The sequence below is a fragment of the Pongo pygmaeus genome, chromosome 3 (assembly GCF_028885625.2).
Source record: "Pongo pygmaeus isolate AG05252 chromosome 3, NHGRI_mPonPyg2-v2.0_pri, whole genome shotgun sequence".
Taxonomy (NCBI): domain Eukaryota; kingdom Metazoa; phylum Chordata; class Mammalia; order Primates; family Hominidae; genus Pongo; species Pongo pygmaeus.
This window is the reverse complement of record NC_072376.2, coordinates 81264593-81291858: the sequence shown is the minus strand read 5'-3', so window position 1 is coordinate 81291858 and position 27266 is coordinate 81264593. Positions and strand designations below refer to the sequence as shown.

The window sequence follows — 27266 nt, the reverse complement described above, 5'->3', positions numbered from 1 at the left end:
TGTAATGTTTATATTTAAATCATTCCTTAGGCAGGAGAATACTTGTGTGATAATTAGTAAATAGTAAGACTTCTTACCAACAAAGACAACTAGGTTTCTGTCCACCTGGACCACTTTTATCATAAAGTGCTTCCCTGATGTGTATATTAAAGAAGGTTTATGGCTTGATTTAGCTCTTTTCCACATAATTTATAAACTCATTTTATACTTTGTACACTTTTTGTCATGCTAAAGGATTTCATGTTTCTATTTTATATTTAGAGAAGAAATGGATCAAAAGTCCATTGGAAAAAGAGAAAAATTAGACATGATTATTTGAAGTATAGTATGTGGAATAATAATTATTATTTCAAACCATCTTCAATAAACATGTTTAATTTCACCACATACCTGTTAGGTAACTAATAGTGAATGCAGTGTCTTGTTTTAAAATAAATGGACATGTATATGTACATGTATGTTTAGTAAGATTAACAATACACTTAATCCCTTTATGATGAAATTCCTATATTAACACAACCAAAAATTAGGAACTTACATTTGTCATTAAAGGTCAAAAATGAGAATAGAACCCATATGAAATTTAGAATTTTTTTTTTGTTAGTTCTGTGAATAAAGATGATGGTATTTTAATGGAAAATGCATTGAATTTATAGATTGCATTTGGCAGTATGGTCATTTTCACAATATTTATTCAAGCCATCAACAAACATGGGATGTGTTTCCATTTGTTTGCATCATCTATGTTTTATTTCAGAAGAGTTTTGTGGTCTTCCTTGTGGAGAACTTTCACCTTCTTGGTTAGGTATATTTCTAAGTATTTTATTTTATTATTATTATTATTGCAGATGTTGTAATAGGGGTTGAGATTTTGATTTGATTCTCAGCTTTGATGCCCACATAGCCAAAGCAAGGCTAAGAAAAAAAAATCTGGAAGTGTCACATTATCCGACTTCAAACTATACTACAAGGCTATAGTTAACAAAACAGCAGGGTACTGGTATACAAACAGGCATGTAGACCAATGAAACAGAATAGAGAATTCAGAAATAAAACTAAATACTTATAGCCAACTAGTCTTTGACAAAGCAAACAAAAACATAAAGTGAGGAAAGGACAACCTATTCAACAAATGGTGCTGGGATAATTGGCAAAACACATGTAGAAGAAAGAAACTGGATAGTCATCTCTCACCTTATACAAAGATCAACTCAAGATGAATCAAATAATTAAATCTAAGACCTGGAAGTATAAAAATTGTAGAAGATAACATCATAAAAACTCTTCTAGACATTGGCTTAGGCAAAGACTTTGTGACCAAGAACCCAAAAGCAAAGGCAACAAAAGCAAAGGTAAATAGATGGAACTTAATTATACTAAAAAGCTTCTGAACAGCAAAAGAGATAATCAGCAAAGTAAACAGACAACTCACAGAGTTAGAGAAAATCTTCACAAACTACACATCCCACAAAAGACTAATATCCACAATCTACAAAGCACTTAAACAAATCAGTAAGAGAAAAACTAATAATCCCTCAAAATGTGGCCTAAGGACATGAATAGACAATTTTCAAAAGAAGATATACAAATGGCGAATGGCTATAGTTTAAAAATCCAAAAATAATAGAAGTTGGCATGGTAGTAATAAGGGAACACATTTACACTGCTGGTGGGAATGCAAACTAGTACAACCACTATGGCAAGCAATATGGATATCCCTTAAATAACTAAAAGTAGAACTGCCATTTGATCCAGCAATTATGCTCCTGGACATCTATCTAGAGGAAAATAAGTCATTATATGAAAAAGACCCATACACAAACATGTTTATAGCAGCACAATTCACAATTGCAAAACTGTGGAACCAGCCTAGATTCCCATCAACCAATGGGTGGATAAAGAAAATGTGAGATATATATATATGTGTGTGTGTGTGTTTACACATACATGTATACTATGTATACATTTATATATATGTGTATATATGTGTGTGTGTGTATATATATTATATATATCACATTTACTTTATCCACCCATTGGGGGAATATATATATATGAATACTACTCATCCTCAAAAGGGACAAAATAAACCTGGATGGAGTTGGAGACCATTATTCTAAGTGAAGTAATTCAGGAATATAAAACCAAACAATGTATGTTCTCACTTATAAGTGGGACCTAAGCTATTAGGACATAAAGGCGTAAGAATGATATAATGGACTCTCGGAACTCAGAGGGAAGGGCAAGAGGGAGGTGAGGGATAAAACACTACACATTGGGTACAGTGTATTTTGCTTGAGTAATTGGTGCACCAAAATCTGAAAAATCACCACTAAAGAGCTTATCCATGTAACCAAAAACTGTCTCCCAAAAACTATTGAAATAACTAAAAAAGAAAAGAATAAAAAAAGACGAGTATTTTTAAATGATCAGAAAAATAGAGTTAGCTCAAAAAACCAAACACGTTGTAAAATTAATTCATTTTGTAGTAGAAACCAGGTAGGAATTGCTTTATTTCTAATTCCACATAGTTTCCACTGGGAAATGACTGAAGCTCTAAAATGGTAAGCAATTTTATCATACCTTTTAGGAAAAAAAGTGACACTGAAGCTGGATGCACAATAAAAGCCAAGCAGCGCTACTCATCTCAAAATATCAAGAGGAAGAGAGAGACTTTTTATACAATTTGATTATTTAATAGTTTCCTAAGAGACAATTAAAACAACACAATCCTGCATGAAATGAATCCAAAGTACGCTGAGTATTTGCAAAACAGTATTGATACCATCAGTGGACTTCTTAATATTCTTGTTTCCATGTACAATGTATAACATGTAGTTAAGCTCAGTAAATTTTTTTCATGTAAACTGTGAATTAGAACAATAAATTTCAATATGAGCTCAATAAATTTCAACATAAGCTCATATGCCTTTATATCATTTTTGTTTTCTCTAATGTTTTCCTCCTTGACATGAAATATTTCTAATGGTTAAACAGGTACTAAATCTCTAAAAAACAAATTTTGACTTGACAAGGCAAGTTTTGAAAGATGTTTTGTCAAAAGAAGAAAGGAATCTTGTATCACAACCTCTTCTTTTCGTAATAAACTGAAGGAGTCTCATTTATCAGGTTTCCCACCTTCCAGCCTCAGACGTAGTTAATCTCTTTTTCCCTTCTTTCCTGTTCTAACAAACTTCCAGACACAAAACAGACATTTTGTGATGATGAATATCACAGCTGCCACACAGGCCAGGAGGAACCCAATCACATCCAAAGAGTGATACTGGAACCAGGTGAGGTCGTGAGCTGCAACCCGAAGGTGCTTGGCTCCTTTATGGCGCATGACAAATTCAATCCAGAAGACTGCTCGATCCAGGGGCTTTACTGGCTGATCATGATGAATTCTTGATAATTTCATAGCATTCTCTTTATATCTAAATGATAAACATAAAGGTATCAAAATTGAAAGTAAGTTAATTTGGCCGGGTGTGGAGGCTCACAACGGTAATCCCAGTAATTTGGAAGGCCGAGGCAGGCAGATCACGAGGTCAGGAGATCAAGACCATCCTGACTAACACGGTGAAACCCCATCTCTAGTAAAAATCAAAAAAAAAAAAAAAAATTACCCAGGCGTGGTGACACATGCCTGTAGTACCAGCTACTTGGGAGGCTGAGGCAGGAGAATCGCTTGAACCCAGGAGGGGGAGGTTTCAGTGAGCCAAGATCGCACCACTGCACTCCAGCTTGGTGACAGAGTGAGACCCCCTCTCAAAAAAAAAAAAGTAAATTAATTTGCCTGAGCATATCAAGTCTATGAAAAGTTTTTAAAGTGTCATATGATTCAAAGTAAATGTAATAGAATTGACATAGAATTCGTGTATTTTAATTTGAGTCATCATAGAACGTTTGGCTTTTAAATTGGATTTCATAATTGACAAATATTTTTAAAGTAAAAATGGAAGTTCAGGTGAGAAAGTTAATTATTTGAGGCAGAGAACATACGAGCAATTTTATTTTTTTATTTTTTTAATTTTTAGTTTTTGTGAGTACATAGTAGATGTGTATATTTATGAGGTAAATGAGATATTTTGATACAGGCTGCAATGTGAAATAATCACATCATGAAGAGAAGGGTACCCATTGTTTAAGCATTTATTCTTTGTGTTATGAAATATCCAATTACACTCCTCTAGGTCTCAAACAGGTAAATAAAATCACACTCAGCATCATGAACCATTTTAAGTGGTGAAAGATATATAGTTAAAATGCAATTTGAGAATTATCATCTTTAAGTTTCTATAGACGAATTGTGTCATGTGGGTGAAATGCCTCATAGCCACGAGCTCTGCTCCTATTCTAATCTTTTGTGTCCTACTGTTTCCCACCCAGTAGCCAGAATGATTATTTTTGAAATAAAAGTCAGATTATGACACTACCCTGATTAAGACTTTTGCCTGACTTTTCATCATATCAAGAATAAAATCCAACTCTGTTATTTGGTCCTCAGGATCCTCCATTATCAGACACTGGCAAGCTCTTCTCCAAACACTTTCCCATGCACACTAGGTCTTCTAGGGACGTTGGCCTTTTATTTTTCTTTAAGCTCCCATCTCAGCACCTTATACATTGTGTCCCCTCTACTCACACTTGGAGTATTCTTTCTTGCAACAACCCAAGGCATGCTTCTATCTCTTTTTTGAGGCAACCCTCTAAATGTTACTGATAAGAGAGGCTTTCCATGGCCACACTATGATAGAACCCCTAGGATTTCCTCTATTTTTTGTGCTTATTTTGAAATTATTTGATGCCTAGAATCTTAAAATACATTATATGTCTTCTAAAATACACATTTAAGTATAAAACACATAAAATAAATGTACATACACTAAGTGAAACAGCTCTAAAAGGTAAGATCATCTTAAACATTATTTTGAAGTGAAGATACCAATTTACCTATCTCTCAGATCATAGAGACAAATAAAATATGGCATACTGATATTATAAAATATATTGCTGTAAAAAGAAATGAAATATTAATACACACAACATAAATAAAGCTAAAAACCATAAAAACAACAAAAATTGTACTTGGTAAAAGAAGTAATTTACACAACATCATAAATTGTATCATTCAATTTATATGAAATATGTAGAGAGAATAATCTATAGAGAAAGAAAGCAAATTGGTGTTAGCCTAGGGCTAAGGGGTCATGGGAAGTGATTTCTGTACCATTATGGTTACTTTTATGTTAATAAAAATGTTCTATAATGTTGATGGCTTCATGACTGTAAGCATACTAAATACATTTGGATTTTATACTTTAAGTAGGTGGGTTTTATGCTACGGAAATTAAATTTAATTATTAAGTCTGTTACAATAATGATAATAAAAATAAATTTTTCAGTGAGAAAACAGATATACTTTGAGACATTTTATATATTGAATTAAAATATTTTATTATATTACTTCAACTTTATCCCTCCTTTCTACTGTGGATTGATTATGTCAAATTTATTTTAAAATGTCTTCTTATCCATATCACTTTAAAATTATTTTTGTGTAGAAAATTATTTCAATAATTGGTTATTCATTAAATGTATGTGGTTTGAATAAAATTTTTAAAAAACCACTCAAAAATAAAAGCAGATTTCAGATTGCTTAAATCATTTAAATTATTTCAAAATCAGCCTCTTATAAAAAGGATAAAACTCATACTCACTATTGACAAGAGAACCTATCTATAAATACCACTGAGTAAAAAAACAGTTATACTCACAAAGGATCATTAATTACTGTCTTCAGTGCGTTGAGTAAGTCTGTACTCGACATTGTGTTGAAGTCCAAACTAACAGCTGCGCCCTTGGCCTTCATGTGTGCAACGTTATCAAGTTGATCTGCAAACAATGGAACGCCAACCATAGGGATTCCATGGTAGATCGCCTCGTAGATGCCATTGGCTCCACCATGAGTTATAAAAGCTCTGGTTTTTGGGTGACCTAGGATTGGATGAATTTTAGCAAAATTATTCATAGGAATAAAATGAGAAATGCACAATAGAATAATCTGAATGTGACAGTGTTTCCTAGATCACACACTGAACTGAATTGAAGTTGCTTTTCAGACTTCAGAGGAAGGAGCACCTACTTCTGCTGGAGATGTAAGTGAAGGCTGTGTGGTGTGTTTAACTTCAGACTGAAAAAATTAATACAAGATTACCAGTTGAACTAACAAAAAAGTGCAATTTAGATAAGGAAATATAATGTGCAAAAAGAAAAAAGCACAGAAAGGGGATGGGCATGTAAGAATGTGTTCTTGTTTTTTTTGTTGTTTTTTATTTTTTTGATGGAGACGGAGTCTCCCTCTGTCGCCCAGGCTGGAGTGCAGTGGTGCAATCTTGGCTCACTGAAACCTCCACCTCCCGGGTTCAGGCAATTCTCCTACTCAGTCTTCTGAGTAGCTGGGACTACAGGGGCAAACGACCATGCCTGGTTAATTTTTTGTATTTTAATAGAGATGGAGTTTCACCATGTTGCCCAGGATGGTCTCGAACTCCTGAGCTCAGTCAATCCACCTGCATCACTCTCCCAAAGTGCTAGGATTACAGGCATGAGCCACTGTGCCCAGCCAGAATGTGTTCTCTTAAGTACAGTCATGCAGTGGGATATGTGGGGTGTGCAAGGCAGCAGGCAGTGAGGTGGTGGTGGTGCTAGAATTGAGGAAAGACAGGTCACATTTCATTAGGATTAGGGACTTAATCCTACAGAAAATGCACTGTCCCTGGTGATAGCAGAAGAGCTGTTATTTTTAGTGACATTTAAAATAACCCTAAAGAAGAGGAAAGAACAGGTGTACATTTGTAGAAATATGAGAAAGGAAGACACCCAGGAAGTGCCAGAAAAATTCTGTGAGAGGTAATAACGCCTGAAATAAAGATACTCTGATCATAAAGAATGTGGGTGCATATCATAAAATGCCAACAGTTGTTGTTTATTCTTTTCACCCTAGGACTGGAAAATACATATATAGAAGTTTCATTTTATTTTTAAGTTTTTCCATAACAAATGTTCAATAGGCTTGTTTCAAGATGACTATTAACACTCTAATAATCTGTTACTAATATATTCAACATTTATTCTCCAGAGACTTACCAAGAAGATCATTCTGGGGTATCCACTTATAAAGCTGAGTATTGAGTCCTAAGGTATCTGGTTTATTGCCATCAAATCTCCACAGAACCTGTTACAGTGAAGAAAATATCTTATTCCATGAGAGGAACTCAAAAGTTATAGAATGTTAGAACACTAAAGAGATTAACAATGAGAACAAATGATGTTAAGTAACAAGAACTACTTAGACTGATGTAAATAGAATACTCATATTTCATTTCCTTAATTTTATAATTAGTTAGGTATATAAGGAAATTATGATTTTTCAAAATAGTAGCTTAGACAAATAAGATTATCAATGAAAAGTTCAAGTATTTAAAAAGTTGTTACACTTTTCAAAAGAAAACCTATATATATGTGGCAAACCTCTATATGGAAAAAAGCTTAACATCACTGGTCAAAACCATGAACAGATACCATCTCACACCAGTCAGAATGGCCATTATTAAAAACTCAGAAAATAACAGATGCTTGTGATTTATAGAAAAAGAAATGCTTATACTCTGTTGGAGGAAGTGTAAGTTCAACCATTGTGGAAGACAGGGCGGCGATTCCTCAAAATCCCAGAGGCAGAAATACTATTCAACCCAGCAATCCCATTACTGGGTATGTAACCAAAGGATTATAAATTAGAACATGCACACATATGTTCATTACAACACTATTCATCCTAGCAAAGACATGAAATCAATCTAAATGCCCATCAGTGATGGACTGGATAAAGAAAATGTGGTATATGTACACGGTGAAATATTATGTAGCCATAAAAAAGAATAAGATCATGTCTTTTGCAGAAACATAAGTGCACTGCAGTCCATTATCCTTAGCAAACAAACACAGGAACAGAAATCCAAATACCACATGCCCTCACTTATAAGTGGAAGCTAAAAGATGAGAACACATGAACATATAGAGAGGAACAACATACACTGGGGCTTATTGGAGTGTGGAGGTTGAGAGGAGAGAAAGGATCGGGAAAAATAACTAAAAGGTACTAGTCTTACTACCTGCATGATGAAACAGTCTGTACAACAAACCCCCAAGACATAAGTTTACCTATGTAACAAACCTCCTCATTTATCCTGAAATTAAAAGGTAACAAATAAAATTTAATTTGAAAAACATAAAAATTTTTAATAATTATATGCAATAAAAATTTTAGGTAGTCATAATTCTAGTGTGAAAAAGCAGTAACAATTTACTCATGACCTATATGCTTATTTTGTGTTATGTATTATATGAGTTTTCATCTACCAAATTTAATATTAATTTATTCATTTTTTGAGTAATATAGGAAGTAGTTCACTTATATCTACTTGTCTATAGGTTATTTTAATAGAGTTTGATGTCTTTGATTGACAAAAATGCAAGTCTATGAAATAAGCTACCTGGAAGAAGTCAATTAATGCTGCAAAAGGTAGCATGTATAACTTCTTGGAAATTACAAATTATCAAGCACTACTTCCAAGAAAAATCTCAAGTGACAATTTTTGACACAAATTCAGAGTATTCTCAGTATTGCTAATTTTGGATACTTTTTCAGCATAGAAATAAGGAACCTATTGGTACCATAAGCAAAAATACAACTCTTGAATAAATTCAAAATTGTATTTTGCTGAATTTTGGTCAACTGATTGCTAACACTTAGACAATGTGCTACAAAATTTTGACAACAGTGATTCATACGTTCTGCTATAGCCAAGATATTTTTATGTTTATGTTACTAATTTTGGAACCCCCAAGGAATCCTTATAAATTAAAAAATGATTTACAGTGTTTAAGTTCTATTTGTTACATCCGTGTTAAAGTAACTTTGAGTTTTTGACAAAATATTAGCATAGGTCATTACAAGGACACTATGTCAGACAGGGAACTAAAAAGTAATTGACAAATACACATTTTATTCTATATAAAAGAAAATATGTTCCTACTATGTTCTATGGAGGGGGCATCTGAACCTGTTCCCCTGCCTGGCTTCTTTCTGCTTGAGTCCTTCCTATATTTCCTTCTGCTGCCTCCATTGGGAGGAGTTGTTAATCTCATAGTGCAGCTTCCTTGTGGGGCCACATTTTATACTACACAGGGTCCACCCTCAGAGCAGGATCCATCTCCACCCTTTCTCTTTCATCTTCCTACTTCAGACATTAGCTGGGCCCAGTCCAGCAAGGCAGGCTGCTTTTTCTCTTTCTCCAAATCGGCCTGGTGGTATGGGTCCTTATATTAGTTGTCTGACAGCCTAGGCCGTCCTTTCTCTGAATAGTACCCTGAATATCACTTGAATAGGCCTATTCCAAAATGTACAGAAAGTACATGAGGCTGGATAACATGGCAACACTAAACTGCGTGATGCGTGTCAGCCTTTTTGAAATACCTGCTATTGTTATTGTGCTAGTGAAGTTACTCACTAAAATGTAACGTTTTCTAACATCTGTAGGGTGTACATCGCCCTCAGGAGTTCTTAAACAAAAGGATCAAATCACAGGGGCAGAATTTGATGATAGCTCTTACCTGACCCCAATATCATGATAATACCAAAACTTTACCTGCAACTCTTAATTATATTTATTCCTGATCACAATATTAATGCCAAATTAATTACCAATGAAAAACACCCTCTGTATTACTTTAGCATCTTCCATATATATTTTTGATTTTGAATTAATATCTGAGATAATTAGTGCTTTCCAACAGCCAAATTTATAGGCAGGAAGTTTCCACAATTGGATTCTTTACAAACTTTAACAGCCTCTGTCAGTAGTTTTTCACAACATTAAGACATTTTATCTTACCTTTTGTGGGATCTTGGCAAGGGCTGTTGCAATTACATTGGCCCTTTCTTCTGATGTGTTACTGACCATTGACCCCAGAGAAAACACCACAACACCATTTTCTCCAGAGCTTTGGACAAACTCTTCCATTTCCTGTGAAAAAAGAATGTGTTCCATCATAATAGATTATCAGCACAGCAAGCACTGTGGAAGAATTGGTATAAAAACTAAAAAGAGAAAATCAACTATTATCAGGAATTATTGGAGTAAAGGATGTTTTTTGACTGACTCAATTACTCAGTTTTTTTTGCAAGATGTATAATGTGAGATAGGTTGCCTCTGTTAAGGGTATTTGTGTAAATACGTGTGTGTATGCATGTTTGTGTGTGTGTGTGTGAAAGAGAGAAATGAAATAGAGCTATTACACAGTATTTGGGGAAGTACCGAAACTCTTCATTTATAGTATCATAATTACTAATATAGGCTCTTTAAAGTGGCACCACTTGGCTTTAATGCTATATTGTTGTTCTGCTAAATCACATATGCTTATTTCAGGCAGGTTTTCTGTAGAATTATTTTAGTTGGAAGTCATTAGTGGTTGACTTCTCTGACTACGAGCACTAAGGAAAAGCTCCTCACAGTTGGGATTATGTAAATCTACATTTATATTACTCTATAATTCTTTACACTTCACTCAAAGTTTGTCAGAGTTTTCCAGTCTTTTTTCAAAAAAGAAAAAAGTAACTGTGAAAGGTGGTGGTTAAGAATCACTGACATTCTCGAGTCTGCTATTGTGGTTTGGAATTTCTATGAATTAATTCTAAGAGTCTCATTTATAATACAGAATCATACAGTATATAGTTAAATAGTTGAATGATCATATATTTCAGGTTATTGTTTAGGTGGAGCACCTATTGCCCTGAAATCACACTGTTGAATTGATGTGCTATTTATAACTGCATGTGAGGAACTCTCATCATCACTTTGCTGTGTCTCAGAGGCAGCAGCACTTGCACCAGAATGCGAGAGACTGCCAGGCCTTTCTGCAGAGGAGATTTGGTCACCCGCTTGAGTAGCTCACTCACACTACATAAAAATCTTAGTGAAGATGTACTTGGCTGGAATTTATTGAGAATCATTCTGACTTGTGTTTCCCAATCTATGTCAAGTTTTAAAGTTAATTAATTTCAGATATAACCATTGGGGTAAAACTTTCTCTTAAGTGTTCTTTACAAAACAAAGAAAAAAAATTCCAAATGTTTATTTGCAGACCACATGTGGCTGAGTATTTTTAAAAACATGAGTTTTAATCTTAAGACATTAGTGTTAATGATGTCAGAGTCATTGTAGTACTATTCCAGGTAATACATGGGATATCCAGATATTGTGTGTGATTGCAGTTACCTGTAGCTGCATTTGATGTAACTTATGTTCAGTGTTTTGTCTCAGTGGCTTCATGCTCAGAGCCTTCTTCATCCACCCAGTGTTAAAGTAATATAACCGCTGTTTACAGGTTCATTATTGATGTGGACTAATTGTTTCCCATTCTGTGACAGCTTAAAAAAACACACTATTTATGTAAGGAATTTTATAAAAGTATTAAAAGTTCTAAAAAGAAAATAAGTTTTTTTAATAAAATTTCTGTCTAGAGATATTATCATGGTAAACTACGTATGTTTTCATTATGGCTTTTGTTCTATTTTTATAGCTCAATGTACACTTGTGACATTTATTTAGACAATTTTGTTCTTATTGTATATACTTTTCCTTCTACAAAAACTGTGTCATCTTGTAATATTTATAATTTTCTATCTCACTTTACTTGTATTATAGCTGAGTGTAATTGAATATTTTATTAATAAAATTATTATAATGCTACAGTATGCATCTAAGTTTTTAATTATTCCTTCATTTAAGATGTTTGATTACTTCCAATGTTTATTTTATGAATATTTTCCATAAATATTAAATATGGATATCTTGATTTTTTTCTCTCTGTATGATTTCATGTAAATATATTATAAAACCAATAGCTATATGCATTTTTAACACTTGATACATTTGCCAAGTGTCCTTTTGTCTTAAAATATACATAAATTATCTGAGAATCTAATATTTAATTGAATAGAAAGTAACTTGGGTTTACAATTATTTTACATAATAAACAATTAGAAAATGGGTTTCACAACCATTGACTTGCATTCAAAGCTTTCTTCAAGTTAATAACAACAGCTAATATTAGTAATTAACAACAGCTAGTATTAGTAATTATCACTATTGTACTACTAGTCATCCGTTTTCTTGTGCTTCTACACCTCCTATTTTCTTCCGCCTCCTATTGGCACTATCGGTTTCCCTTAATGTGAGTGGGGACATCTTTCAAGAGTAGGATAGGGTGGCACAGAACTTCCGTTAGTCTTACCTCAGCTTTTGTCTTTTTAGAAAGTTACCACATAAAGCCCATACAATTTGCATTCAACATAGATATTAAATTTTAACCATGGAATAAAATATCAGTATCATGTTGCTGCCAATAAGGAGGTAGACAAAAATGGTCTCTTAAGAGATTACATAATAATGCAATAAAGAATGTTTACTTTCTACCTATTTCTTAGAACTGTGATATCAATTTAAAATATATGAGGTTCTTATGTTTTTTCATAAAGAATATAATGTTATATGATGACAGAATTATTTTGTTATTGTAAACTGAGGGCACTATTCAGATACAAGTGGTAGAAATTATTTGGTATTTATTATACATGCATTGTTCATTTTTTTCTGTGCTTCTCTATCAGGCAGCTACGATGTTGAGACACAAGTTACCCTGGGAAGCTTTACTGAATTGCTTGTCTTAAGGCAGAAAACACCTGCTCTAATAGGGTATGTCTATGCTAAGACGTAAACCTCTGGAATCTCAATGCAGAATGATGTAAGTGTTTGAATAAAATCAAGTGAACACTGGGTCTTGCTTCAAATATTATTAGAATAACATGTTTATATTGTTAAGGAATTATTTTCTTATAAGTTAGAATACTGGTGAACTTCCTTATCACTTATGGTAGAATTTTACAATTTCAGCTTGCTCATCTTACTGTCAGAACTGATATGTCTTCTTTTAATCAAGTCCACAAGGTAGCTGTGATATAGAAGACAGGTAGGACTTTGTTAGAGAATGCAATCTTGAAATACTGAATAATTAGTTTCTATTAAACGAGGAATGATATCTCAAGTGACTTACACATGTTAAGTAATTGGTAGTATTCGTAATAACAAAAATAGCCATAATTGCAAAATTAATAACATTTCTGAATCACTAACTATATGGCAGAGACATTTTAAGTGTTTTAATTGTATTAACTTTTTTCCACACAACACAGTATGAAGTTAGTAGTATTACTGCAAAAGTAGGCATAATTATTTCTATCCACTTTCTAGTCCACTTTTCCATCATCTGCTACCTGAATTCATATAAAATTTTCTGAATGGTCAGATCTTTCCAGTCTGGCCCTTCTGCAATTTAATCTATTAAACATCTTGGAATCTTTTTTTAAATATAATCTTATCACATATTTTCTTTTCTTAACTCTTTTTAGTAGTTCCTAAATGTGCTTAATAAATATTTCAGTTCCTAAGGAGTATCTGGCTCTTATCTTGCTTGTCAGCATCATCTGATTCTTACTCAGTATCTCACTTGCAAACTAAACTTTGAGTCTTGAGAACTGTCCTGAACACTTTACCTGCTTTTCTTTTTGTGTTTTTTTCTCTCCCTCATTCTTTCACCTATTCCTGCATATTGTTCAGCTCTCATCTAAATTATTAATATCAGTGACTCCAGGATACTCTCTATTATCTATACTGGATGTTTCTTTAGCATTGGTTTTTCTCTGGAGATAATAGTTTTTACATAGTTTTTATTACTTGCATATGTTCTATCTTTCAAAGTAGAATGTAATTTGTGTTGAGACAGAAACTATGTCCAACACCCTTGCCTGTGGTGTGTGCTAATCCCTTTATAAATATTCTTTGAATGAATGGCCAGTACCTTCTTATATGTTGCATAATCAAAGCTTTAATTTACCAACCCTATTTGGAGTCTCCTTAGGATGCCTCTTTATCTGTAATAATGATGAAATTCACAAACTTGTGATGGTATCAACATGTATGTGAGTTTTTAATTGGTATCTGCTTTACCTTCCCACTGCCCATCTTTCTTCCAGTGTAAGTCAAACACTCTGAATAAATATAGAACCATTTGCACTGAAAATGCAAAGCAGACAAAACAAACAGTAATAGTTTACCTTAGGTAGGGGTTTGGCAGGTTTGCAGTGGAGTCCCCCAACCAACTCAACATTTGGTAAGACTGGGTGAGGAAATTGAAAATCCCAGTAGTTTCGAATAAGCCATATTTCAGCTTTTGCCATTGTCTCGAATAATGTAGTGGGTCTTCCTGATTTGAAAAAATAAAAGAAAAGGTAGGTGACACAAGATAATTAGGTAATCTTCTAAAAGAAGTTAGAATAATGTAGGCAAAAATGTAAGCAAAGTGTTTGTGCTTTGAAATATACATATATGTGTTCATATATAGGCATAGTTTAACTTTTATGTATTACATATTTTGCCCATGGGTATTTACAAGAAAGACAAAGTGGTGAGAGAATCATGAGGGAAAACTACATCCTTTATGTCACATTAGTATATTCACAATCATAAATAAACCAAGGAGAATTAATCTCCATTTCTTTATTTTTTAAACCTTCATAGTAGCAGATACACATGTAAGCCACTCGTGGAGCTCCATTATCAATGAATTCTACTCTACCCATAAAAACAATTTTCTTAGAAATAGCCTAATTTCCACAATTCATTAATCTAGTCCTTTTATCTTTGGATCTTCAAGGGAAGTGTTGATTATTTTGAAATTATGGCTGAAATCCTTGTGCCTACTACTGCTTTTGATTCATGCTAAGATCTTAATAATATTAGTTTGTAAGTAAATATATTTGCAAATTACAGCTAGAAAATTTAGAGAACTCATTAAAATAGAAGTTTGTGTTCAATCTTAATTTGGCTCATATTTTAAATAAAGATGCATAGTTTCAAAAAAACTACACAGTTATAACTTAAGGTTCACACTTTGACAAGATGATTGGCCTTAAAATGAATGGTTTCCAATCGTTTAGTGAAGGAGAATAGAAACATTGGAAACTTCAAATTATATGTATTGGTTTTTGATTCTGGAATGGAGACGTTATTTCTCTCAACTGTAAAGGAAACCTCCTGGTAACATGGGTACATATTGCAATTACTAAATAAGGTGACTGAGGTATACAAGAAAAAAACAATTTCTGCAATGTTAAATAGTTCTAGAAAAATGTGTAACTACTCAATCTACTAGTACACATTCAGCAAGTTGTTTCTTGATGGGTCTGACTTTTTTTAAGATAAAAAACGCATAATAAAATAGATGTGTGATTGCTTAAAGAAATCTAAGGTGCACTAATTTACAGGTTTATGACTTCCTGGAGTGTTCTGTAGGGTTGATGGCCACAGGGTTTTAACTGATCCTATGATTTCCCTTTTCTATAGTGTTTGTGAGTTTGATAATCTTTTTCTTTCATGTGATAAATTCACTTACAAAAAGCCCCCACTACCCTGACTTTATGGCTTTATACAAGCTCAGCTTCAAAGGCACAGGAAAGTTAGATCTCCATGCTACCAACTGAAAAAATTACTTACCTAGAACTTTACTGTAAAACTGATCCCACTTCCTCATATCCCATATTTGGAACCAAAAGTCAAAATAAAGCACATAGATCATATTTTTTACCCTCTCCATGAAAGTCATTTGATCACTTAATTCTGACATAACAACAGGCACATAGGAAGGAGGGAACAGAAGTCCTCCACCATGCTTTTCAATTGTGTAGCCAGGAGAGAAGCGGAGGCTGTAGACAAAGGGTATTTTAAGTAGCTCAGCCAGCAGCTCACCACAGGGGGAAACAGCATCTGCAAGAACAACATCAAATCTTGACTCCTGTAGTTTCTTCATAAGTTTCTTATTTGAAACTACATCTTCACAGAATTTTCTAATCATGTCACTATATGACCACATCATTTCTTGTACTTGTAAAAAATGTGGCCAAAATGTGTCTTTTGGAACATCTGACCATCTCTTAACCAGTTGCGTGATGCTATCCTCAAACTCAGTTTCGGTTAAAGATGTAGGAGAAACTTCAAATTTAAGAGCAGATGGGTTGTTGGGATCAGGAAGAATGGAAGTTGAATATGCCAATACAGTCACCTCATGACCTCTCTGGACAAGTTCATCCAGGATTGTCTTTATATTCATCCAGTGGCTGAATTCTGTGGGCCACACCAGCACCTTTTCACAACTCCCAGAGCTAAAGTAACAGCTCAGCTGTATCAGCAGAAGAGCTGAAGTCCATTTCATAGACATCCTCATGCAATACAATGCTTGTTTTCCAGTTGCTGCTCCTTTCTGTCATTTCTCATGGTGACATCCAGTTTAAATCAGTCAAGAAGTTAAAATGTAACTTTTACACTTCAAAGTAAATACATTATATTAACAGTCTGAACATGTGGATAACAAGGAGACAAATAAAAGGTAGAAGACCAGTTTACACAAGTGAGTTTATTTTCCTTTTCATATTTTTAAGTGCTATAAGTCAGCTAATATCAGTGATCTTGTATGGACACATCACCTGACTCATGTAATATATTTTAGAATGGTGTCCATAAGAGTAGCAGTGAAAAGCTCATGTTCCTGCAGTCTCTTTGACACAGAACTAAAGACAAAATGGCTAAAAATGTTAAAAAACTTTTGTAAATTTGTTGAAATATAATTCAGATACCATACAAATTATCAATTATTGTGTAAAATTTAATGTTTCATAGTGTATTCACAAAATTGTGCATCTTCATAACGGTCAGTTTTAGAAAACTCTTATTTCCTAAAACTAAAGCCTGTATGCTTTACCCTTTTACTCCTTATCCCTACTTTCTGCATTTGTCCTATCTTGGGCAAATGCTAATTGAATTTCTCTCTCTATAGATTTGCCTATTCTAGACATTTTTTAATACATGGAATCATACAATATGTGATCTTTTATGACTGGCTTATTTTACTTAGCATAATATTTTAAAGGTTCATTTATGATAGAACATTTATATGTTGATTGTTACTACCATCATGTATGATTTATAGAGTTTCAAGATGAAACTATCCCTGTAGACTTTGTTGAATTAATCAAGGATAAAGGGAGGGGAAGAAATAAAAGTAAACCAAGCCTGCAGTACATTCACCAGACATCTTTCGGTTAGCTTGCTCTCTGACTCACTTCCTCATAGTTTTTTGGTTATTGTCTTATAATTATGCAGATACTGTTACAAGATTATAGTTCATCTTAACTGTTCTATAGATAATAACTTACACATTTTGAAATGTTGTTTTCTTACCTTCAGCTCCAGCATGCTGATGAAACTACTGACTCAGCTGGTCTGAAGGACCTCACTGATGCCAGCTAATCTGAAAGACTTCACTGATGCCAGCTGATCTGAAGGTCCCCACAAGGAGCTGACTCACCAAAGAATGCAGTTTCCAAGTCCTGATTATTTTATCTCCATTATCCTGACTAATCTGTGACCCCAATTTTTCAGTCCATCACTCTCCATTATCCCCTTAAAAACTCCAGCCCAGAACTCCTTAGGGAGGTAAGTTTGAGGGTCTCCAACTATCTTCCTGCTCTGTGCCCTGCAATTATTAAACTCTTTCTTTGCTGCAAAACATAATGTCTCAGTGTAATTGGTCTATTATTGTAGAGTGGGCATATGAACCTGTTGGCCCTATAACAAAGAATCCAGTGGAGGAAATAATGGCAAATATGGTGGAAATAGAAAGATAACTCAAATTAGAAGTGAAATTTGAAGATGTAACTACTTTGCTACAATCTTGTGATAAAACAAATGCATGAGGAGTTTCTTCTTATGGAAGAACAAAGAAAGTTGTTTCTTGAGATGGAATCTACTCCTGGTGAAGATTGTGTAAACATTGTTGAAATGACAACAGTGAATTTAGAATATGACTTAAACTTAGTTAATAAAGCAGCATTACACTTTCAGATGTTTGATTCCATTTTGAAAGAAGAAGCGCTATGGGAAAATTGCATCAAACAACAATGCATGTTAAACAGAAATATTTTGTGAAAAAGAAGGGTTACTGGATATGGCACATGCTATTGTTTTCTTACTTTTAAGAAAGTGCCACAGCCATGCCAACTACTAGCAGCCACTACTCTGATGAGTTAGCAGCCATCAATATTGATGCAAGAAAGACTCTCCACCAGCAAAAAATTTACAACTCACTGAAGGCTCAGATGAGTGTTACCACTTTTTAGCAATGAAGTGTTTTTAATTAAGGCATGTTTTTTTTTGAACTTAATACTACTGCAGAATTAATGGACTGCAACATTGTGTAAACATAACTTTTCTGTGCCAAAGAAAGCAAAGCAAATGGTGCAACTCACTTTATTGCATGTTTTGCTTTATTGTAGTAGTCTGGAACCAAATCTTCAATATCTCAGGTATGCCTTCTATTAGCAAAATCACTTAACATGAGATATACTTTTGAAAATTATTATAAGTGGGGGAGTGGCCAAGATGGCCAACTCCAACTAGAAGCAGCTAATATGCATGGCTCTCATGGAGAGAAACAGATGGAGCGAGTAAATACAGCACCTTCAACTGAAACATTGAGGTACTTGCACTGGGGCTAATCAAGGAAGCAACTGATCCACAGAAAATGGAGAAAAACAAGGCACCTGTGAATCCATCTGATCCTGGGCTTATTTATTTATTTATTTTTTGGTTGGTTGGTAGGTTATTTATTACTGCCTCCATTTCAGAATTGTTATTGCTCTCATCTTATTCTCGGTTCATCCTTGGGAGGGTGTATGTGTAAAGGAATTTATCCACTTCTTTTAGATTTTCTATTTTATTTGCATAGAGGTGTTTATAATATTCTCTGATGGTGGTTTGTATTTCTATGGAGTCAGTGATGATGTCTCCTTTATCATTTTTTATTGTGTCTATTTGATTCTTCTCTCTTTTCATCTTTATTAGTCTAGACAGCTATCTATTTTATTTTTTCAAGAAACAGCTCCAGGATTTTGTTGATTTTTTGAATAATTTTTCATGTCTCTGTCTCCTACAGTACCACTCTGATCTTGGTTATTTCTTGTCTTCTGCTAGGTTTGGAGTTTGTTTGCACTTGGTTCTCCAGATCATTTAGTTGTGATGTTTGTAGCAATCTGAGGACTTTCAAGCTATTTGATGTGGGGATTTAGTTCTTTGAATTTCCCTCTGAGCAAAGTTTTAGCTGCATCCCAGAGATTCTGCTACATTGTCTTTTTGTTCCTATTGGTTTGAAATAACTTCTTGATTTCTACCTTAATTTCATTACTTACCCAGGAGTCATTCAAGAGCAGGTTGTTCCATTTCCCTGTAGTTGTGGGGTTTTAAGTGAGATTCTTAATCTTGAGTTCTGATTTGATTGTGCTGTGGTCTGAGACACTGCTTATTATAATTTCACTTATTTTGCATTTTCTGAGGAGTGTTTTACTTCCAATTCTGTGATTAATTTTAGAGTAACTGCCATGTGGTGCCAAGAATAATGTATATTCTATTGTTTCTGGGTGGAGAATTATGTCTGTCAAGTCCACTTGATCCAGAGCTGAGTTCAAGTACTGAACACAGTTGTTAATTTTCTTTTTCGATGATCTGTCTAATATTGACAGTGGGGTGTTAAAATCCCCCACTATTATTGTGTGGGAATCTAAGTCTCTTTGTAAGCCTCTAAGAACTTGCTTCATGAGTCTAGGTGCTTCTGTATTGGGTGCATATATATTTAGGATAGTTAGCTCTTCTTGTTGAATTGACCCCTTTACCTTTATGTAATGGCCTTCTTTATTTTTCTTGATCTTTTTGGTTTAAATTCTGTTCTGTCAGAAACTGGGATAGCAAGACATGCTTTTTTCTGCTTTCTATTTGCTTGGTAAATTTTCCTCCCTTCTTTTATTTTGAGCCTATGTGTGTCTTTGCACATGAGATAGATCTCTTGCAAACAGCAAGCTGATGGGTCCTGACTGTTTATCCAGCTTGCCATTCTATATTTTTTAATTGTGGCATGTAGCTCATTTACATTAATATTGTTATAATCCCATTACTGGGTGTATACCCAAAGAATATACATTATCGTATTTTAAAGATACATGCACACATATGTTCATTGTTGCACTATTCACAATAGCAAAGAGATAAAATCAACCCAAATGCCCATCAGTGATAGACTGGATAAAGAAAATGTGGTACGTATACACTGTGGAATACTATGAAGACATAAACAGGAATGAGATCATGCTCTTTGCAGGGACATGGATGCAGCTAGAAGCCATTACCCTTAGCAAACTGACTCAGAAGCAGAAAACCAAATACTATATGTTTTCACTTATAAGTGGGAACTGAACAATGAGAACACATAGACACATGGAGGGGAGCAACACACATGGGGCCTGTTGGGGTAGGGAATGGAGGGCAACCGGATAAATAGCTAATGCATTCTGGGCTTAATACCTCAGTGATGGGTTGATAGCTGCAGCAAACCACCATGGCACGTATTTACCTATGTAACAAACCTGCACATCCCGGACATGTGTCCTGGAGCTTAAAATAAAACAAATACAATGGACAACAACAAAAATAAATTCTTAATAAATGACATCTGAACTAAGAAAAAAAAAGACAGAAAGAAAGAAAGAAGGAAAGAAAGAAAGAAAGAGAGAAAGAAAGAAAGACAGAAAGAGAGAAAGGAAGGAAGAAGAAGGGAAGGGAAGGGAAAGGAAGGAAGGAAGAGAGAGAGAGAGAGAAAGAAAGGAAGACAGACAAGTCAGGATGATGGCCCACCCAGGAGCAATGCAGAGCCAAGTGAACCTCCCTGACCCAGGGAAGTGATGAGTGAATGTGCAAACCCAGGTAACATGCTTCTCCCATAGATCTCTTCACCCCCCGGGTCAGGAAATCCCCTCATTAACCCACTCCACCAGGGCCTTAAGTGTGACACACAGAGCTACATGGAGTCTAGGCAGAGCAGCAGCTCTGCCTACAGCTGCTGTGTAGAGACCTAGGAGTTTTAGATACCCCAGCTTTCTGGGCTTCCTAGCAAAAGTAGCTGTAGCTCCAGCAAAGTGGGAGGTTAGGAATGAATACATACTCCTAGCATAGAGGCTAAATTCAGAAGGCCGAGCAGTGACAGTCTGCAGGCACCAACTTCACAGCACATCACAGGATAAGACCCATTGGCTTGGAATTCCAGACAGCCATGGCAGTAGTGTTGTGCCTACCCGGGATGAAGCTAGGGATTGGGTGCAGAGGGGAAGTGAGCAAGGCGGGCTGCCATTTTTGCTGTTTTGACAACTTAGCTGTTTTGCCTTTTGAGCTTTGGAGAGTCCAAATGGACTTGTGGGTGGGGGGGGAGGGGCGTGGAGGGAATCCCTCAGCTGTTGCAAATCTACTCTACCTAAACTTGGCCAGATTGCTTCTTTAAGCAGATTCCAGATCCTGTTCCTCCCCATTGGGCAGGACCTCCAAACAGGGGCTTCTAGCCAATGTACCCAGTGCTCTCCCACCAATAGAGATTTGAAAACACCCTGGGAGATTGCTCCCAGGAGTTGTGGGCTGCCATCTTTGCTGTTTGGGTGACTTAGCAATTCCAGCTTGGAGGCTTTGAAGAGCCCAAGATGACTGGGGTGAAAGTGATGGCCCAGCACAGCAAAGCAGTCCTACAAAAATATGTGACCAGACTGCTTTTTTAAGTGGGTCCCTGACCCTGTTCCTCAGCACTGGGTGGAGTCTCCCAACTGGGATTTTTGGGTACTGCCACTGGTGTTCCTCAGCTGACAGAGTTTTCAGATCTCCCTAGTACAGAGCTTCCAAGGGAAGGGGCAGGCTACCATCTATGCTGTTTGGGCAACCTAACCATTCCTGCCTTTGAGCTTTGGAGGTTCCAAGGTGACCAGGGGCTGATGTGTACCCCCAGCACAGCACATCTGCTCTATGAACACGTGGTCAGATTACTTTTTGAAGCAGGACTCTGATCCCGTTCCTTCTGACTGTGTTAGAACTCCCAACTGGGGTTTCCAGATACCTTCTAGAGGTGGGTTTGGGCCAGCAACAGGTCTATACCTCCCTGGTACAGAGCCATTAGAAAAAAGAGCAGGCTGCCATCTTTGCTGTTTCTCAGACTTCACTGGTGATACCTTCAGGTACTGGAAAATCTGAGGCAACTAGAGACTGGAGTGGGCCCCCAGCATACTGCAGCAGCCCTACAGAAAAGTGGCCAGACTGTAATGTGGGTGCCTGTTCCCATATCTCCTCACCGGGCAGATCTCCCAATTCTGGGACTCTAGGCACCCTCTGCCAGAACTATTGAGCTAGTAGCAACTTGGAAACTCCCTGGACATAGCCTCCAGGGACACCTGAAAGCCTCTCTGCCACAGCCTCTGCAGTTGAACTTACCTTGCTACCCTCAGGGTAGCAAGGGGTACCAAAGTACCGAAGGGGTAAAGACCCTAAATACCATATCCACATCTCCAACAATCTCCAGTCGATTCAAGAAAAGGAGGCCAGTTTATCTCCCACGGATTCCACACATCACACTGCTAGTCACCAAATGAGGAACCCTGGGCTGAGGCCCCCAGAACAGCCTCTCCATCGTGGGATGATTGCATTGAGTGATTGCTGACCAGCATCTCTCTGGTATGGATCTTTCAGGAGACAAGCAAAGTGGTGGAGCAGTAAGCCAGCTGATGTATAACCCAGAATGGTTGGTGTAGAAGCATCTGTAGCAAAGTATGGCCATCAATGGCCATCTCTCTAGGCTCAATTTGCTCACATAATAGACTTTAGCCCTAGGAGAGTTGTCGGACCTGGTCTTTGCAGGGCAGTTCTGCACATCAGATGAGGCTGGTCTGACTGGAGCACTCCTTGGACTTCTGCCCTCTTCCAGGGCCCCAGCCTGGCCACGACTACTTACAGGGTAGCCTTTGGTGCCCTGGGGGCCCACACCGTAGCTTCTGCAACAGAAGACTGCATCTGACTGGGGAGCTCCAGTGAGGTGGCCCCTATAGCCATGCACCAGTCTACATGTTCTCTCTCAATACTGCAGCTTCCTCTCAGCCCACAATGGTGCAAGTCTACCTGAGTGGGTTTTGCTTTGCTTGCCCCACCAGCACACAGGAGTGCAGTATACCCTCCCACTGCACCCCTCCCCCCTGCCGACAGCCTTTGCAGACATAACCTTGGCGGGCACAGAGCCAGAAAGCCCTGCCCCTGCCAGTGCCCCATCCTTGTGCTAAAGCTGCACAGAGAACAGGAAATCCTCCCATACCAGGAGTGATCACTCTTGCTTGTGGGGCACAGAGAAGAGACCCAGAATGGTGCTGCCCAGCAACCCACCCTAATCCAACACCACCTCCATTGTAACAGCACACAGTCTCCAGCAGGGGCTTTCCATTCCCCCTCCAGTTGCCTTGCTTCAGCCTTCCTGATGAGCAACCACAGTGAGGCAGACACCTCTGCATTCACTAGCACTCTGCTGCAGCTGCTGCACCTCAGTCACCTCAGCTCAGAAGACTCAAAACCTCGAGGAGCCAGAGAATAAAGTTGGGACCCAACAGAAGTCCACTGGAGTTAAAGCACGTGGTCCAGGAGTTAGAAGCAGAACATTGGCCCCCAAAAAATCTTCCAGAAACAAAGCCAGTTGGCTGAATTCACCTTATATCACAATGAACCCTCAAGGTAATTAAATAAGATAAAAGAAAAAAAAAACAAGCAAAGCTCAGCAACCTCAAAAATTTAAGATAAGCCCACAAAGATAAAAAATTATTGCAAGAATGCTGAAAACTCAAAAAGCCATAGTACCTCCTCTCATCCAAATGACCACATCACCTCTCCAGCAAGGGTTCAGAACCAGGCTGAGGCTAAGATGGTGACATGACAGAAGTAAAATTCAGAATATGGATAGAAATGCAGTTCACTAAGCTAAACAAGTACATTGTAACCCAAAAGCAGAAAGCCAAAAATGATAATAAATTATGATAGGAGCAAATATAGTATAAAGAACTCTACAAAGTAACCAGCATAAAGAACAATGTAACCAACCTGATAGAGCTGGAAATGATACCACATGAATTTCATAATAAAATCACAAATATTAATAGCAGAATAGACTAAGCAAAGAAAATAATCTTAGAGCTTGAAGTCTGGCTTTCTGAATTAAGACAGGCAGACAGAAATAGAAAAAGAAAGAATGAAAAAGAATGAACGAAATCTCCAAAAAATATGAGATTTTGTAAAGAGACTAAATCTACAACTAACTGACATACCGGAAAGATATGGGGACAATGGAATCAACCTGGAAACCATATTTCAGGTATCATCCCTGAGAACTTCCCCTACCTAGATAGAGAGGCCAACATTCAAATTTGGAAAATGCAGAGAACCCCAGGAACATACTCCATGAGAAGATTATCATCAATACACAAAATTATGAGATTCTTCTTGGTAGAAATGAAAAAAATAATGTTACAGAAAGATAGTGAGAAAGGCCAGGTCACATACAAAGAGAAGCCCATAAAACAAATAGTGTATCTGTCAGCTGAAACCCTATAAGCCAGAAGAGATTGGGGGCCAATATTCAACATCTGGCCAAACTAAGCTTTATAAGGAAAGGAAAAATTAGATATTTTTTAGACAAGCAAAGGCTGAGGGAATTTGTTACCACCACACCTGCCTTACAAAAGCTTCTTAAGGAAGCACTAAATATAGAAGGAAAAAAAAAAAAAAAGGAAACATTTCCAGCCATTACAAAAGTACACTGAAGTACACATAGCAGTGACACTATAAATCAACCACATACACAAGTCTACAAAATAACCAGCTAACATCAAAATGGCAGGATCAAATCCACACATATCAATATTAACCTTAAATGTATATGGGCTAAATGCCCTAATCAAAAAATACAGAGGCATAAGCTGGTTAAAGAACCAAGACCCACTGGTATGCTGTATTTAAGAAACCAATATCACCTGCAATGGCATACATAGGCTCAAAATAAATGACTGGAGAAAAATCTACCAAGCAGATAGAAAACAGAAAAAACATACATTTCTATCCTACTTTCTGACAAAACAGAATTTAAACAAAGAACAAAAAAGACAGAGAAGAACACTGCATAATGGTAAAGAGTTTAATTCAACGAGAAGATCTAATTATCCTAAATATAAATGCACCCAACAGAGGAGCATCCAGATTCACAAAGCAAGTTCTTAGAGAACTGCAAAGAGACTTAGACTCCCACACAATAATAGTGGGACACTTTAATACCCCAGTGGTGATATTAAACATATCATCTAGACAGAAAATTAGCAAATATTTACGACATGAACTCAGCACTAGATCAAATAAACCTGATAGATATCTAAAGAACTCTCCACCACAAACAGAATACTATACATTTTTCTCATTGCCACAGGACTCTTTCTCTTTAATTGATTACACAATCAGAAGTGAAACACTCTTTAGCAAACACAAAAAATTGAAAGTATAACAAATAATCTCTTGGACTACAGTCCAATCAACTTAGAAATCAAGACTAAGAAATTTACTCCAAACCATACAATTAGATTGGATGACTTTTGGGCAAATAATGACTGCTCCTGAATGACTCCTGAATGACTTGTGGGCAAATAATGAAATTAAGACAGAAATCAAGAAGATCTTTGAAACTAATGAGAAGAAAGATATAACATACCAAAATCTCTGGGATAAACCCAGGCAGTGTTAAGAGGAAAATGTATAGGACTAAATGCCCACATCAGAAAGCTAAGAAAATCTCAAGTCAACAACCTGAAAATCACAACTAAAAGAACAAGGAGGGTAGGGCGCGTTGGCTCACGCCTGTAATACCAGCACTTTGTGAGGCCAAGGCGGGTGGATCACGAGGTCAGGAGATCGAGACCAGCCTGGCTAACACGTTGAAACCCCAACTCTACTACAAATACAAAAAAATAGTGGGGCGTGGTAGCCAGCACCTGTAGTCCCAGCTACTCCAGAGGCTGTGGCAGGATAATGGCATGAACCCGGGAGGCAGAGCTTGCAGTGAGCCGAGATCACCCCACTGCACTCCAGCCTGGGTGACCTAGCGAGACTCCGCCACAAAAAAAAAAAAAAAAAAAGAGACCCAAGAGCAAAAAAATTTGAAAGCTAGCAGAAGACAAGAAATAATGAAAATCAGAGGTGAACTGAAAGAGATACAGACACAATAAAAACATTCAAAAGAACAATGAATCAAGAATTTTTTTGAAAAAAATTAATAAAATAGACTTCTAGCTAGAATAATAAAGAAAAAAGAGAGAAGATTCAAATAAACACAATCAGAAATGACAAGGAGGAGATTAGCACAGACTTGACAGAAATAAAAACCATCAGAGAATATTATGAACACCTCTATGCACAAGAACTACAAAATGTAGAAGAAATGGTTCTTGGAATTCTACACCCTCCCAAGACTAAACCCAGAAGAAATTGAATTGCTGCACAGACCAATAACAAGTTCTAAAATTCAGGCTGTAATAAATAGCCTACCACCCAACAAAGCCTAGGACCAGATAGATTCACAGCTAAATTGTGCCAGACATAAAAAAGAAGACCTGGTATTATTTCTACTGAAACTATTTCAAAGAACTGTGGAAAAAGTACTCCTCCCTAAGTCATTTTATGAGGCCAGCATCATCCTAACACCAAAACCTGGCAGAGATACAACAAAAAATGAAAACTTCAAGCCAATATCCTTGGTAAACCTCAATGCAAATATCCTCAACAATGCACTGGCAAACTGAATTCAGCAGCATGTCAAAAAGCTTATCCACAGTGATCAAGTAGGCATTATCCCCAGGATGCAAGGTTGGCTCAGCCTGTGGAAATAAATAAATGTGACTCTTCATATAAACAGAACTAAATACAAAAACTACATGATTATCTCAATAGATGCAGAAGAGGCCTTTGATAAAATTCAGCATTCACTTATGTTAAAAACTCCTAATGGACTAGGTGTTGAAGGAACATACCTCAAAATAAAAAGAGAGATCTATGACAAACCCACAGTCAACATCATAGTGAATGGGCAAAAGCTGGAAAGATTTCCCTTGAAAACCTGCACAAGACAAGGATGCCCTCTTACCACTCCTAATCACC

The 27266-nt window shown here is 36.3% G+C and overlaps 1 protein-coding gene and 1 pseudogene across 1 annotated transcript; one reads left to right on the top strand and one right to left on the bottom strand.

Annotated features, from left to right (window-relative positions):
* LOC134739521 (UDP-glucuronosyltransferase 2B4-like) overlaps positions 1–27266 on the top strand; it is a 374361-nt pseudogene that overhangs the window by 216336 nt on the left and 130759 nt on the right.
* LOC134739429 (UDP-glucuronosyltransferase 2B30) lies at positions 2425–16436 on the bottom strand. Its single transcript, XM_063663717.1, has 6 exons — positions 15675–16436; positions 14237–14385; positions 9957–10088; positions 7150–7237; positions 5778–5997; positions 2425–3434 (listed from the first exon to the last, which is right to left on the bottom strand). Exons 1-6 carry the CDS (start codon positions 16399–16401, stop codon positions 3158–3160), a joined length of 1593 nt encoding a protein of 530 aa, XP_063519787.1. The 5' UTR covers positions 16402–16436; the 3' UTR covers positions 2425–3157.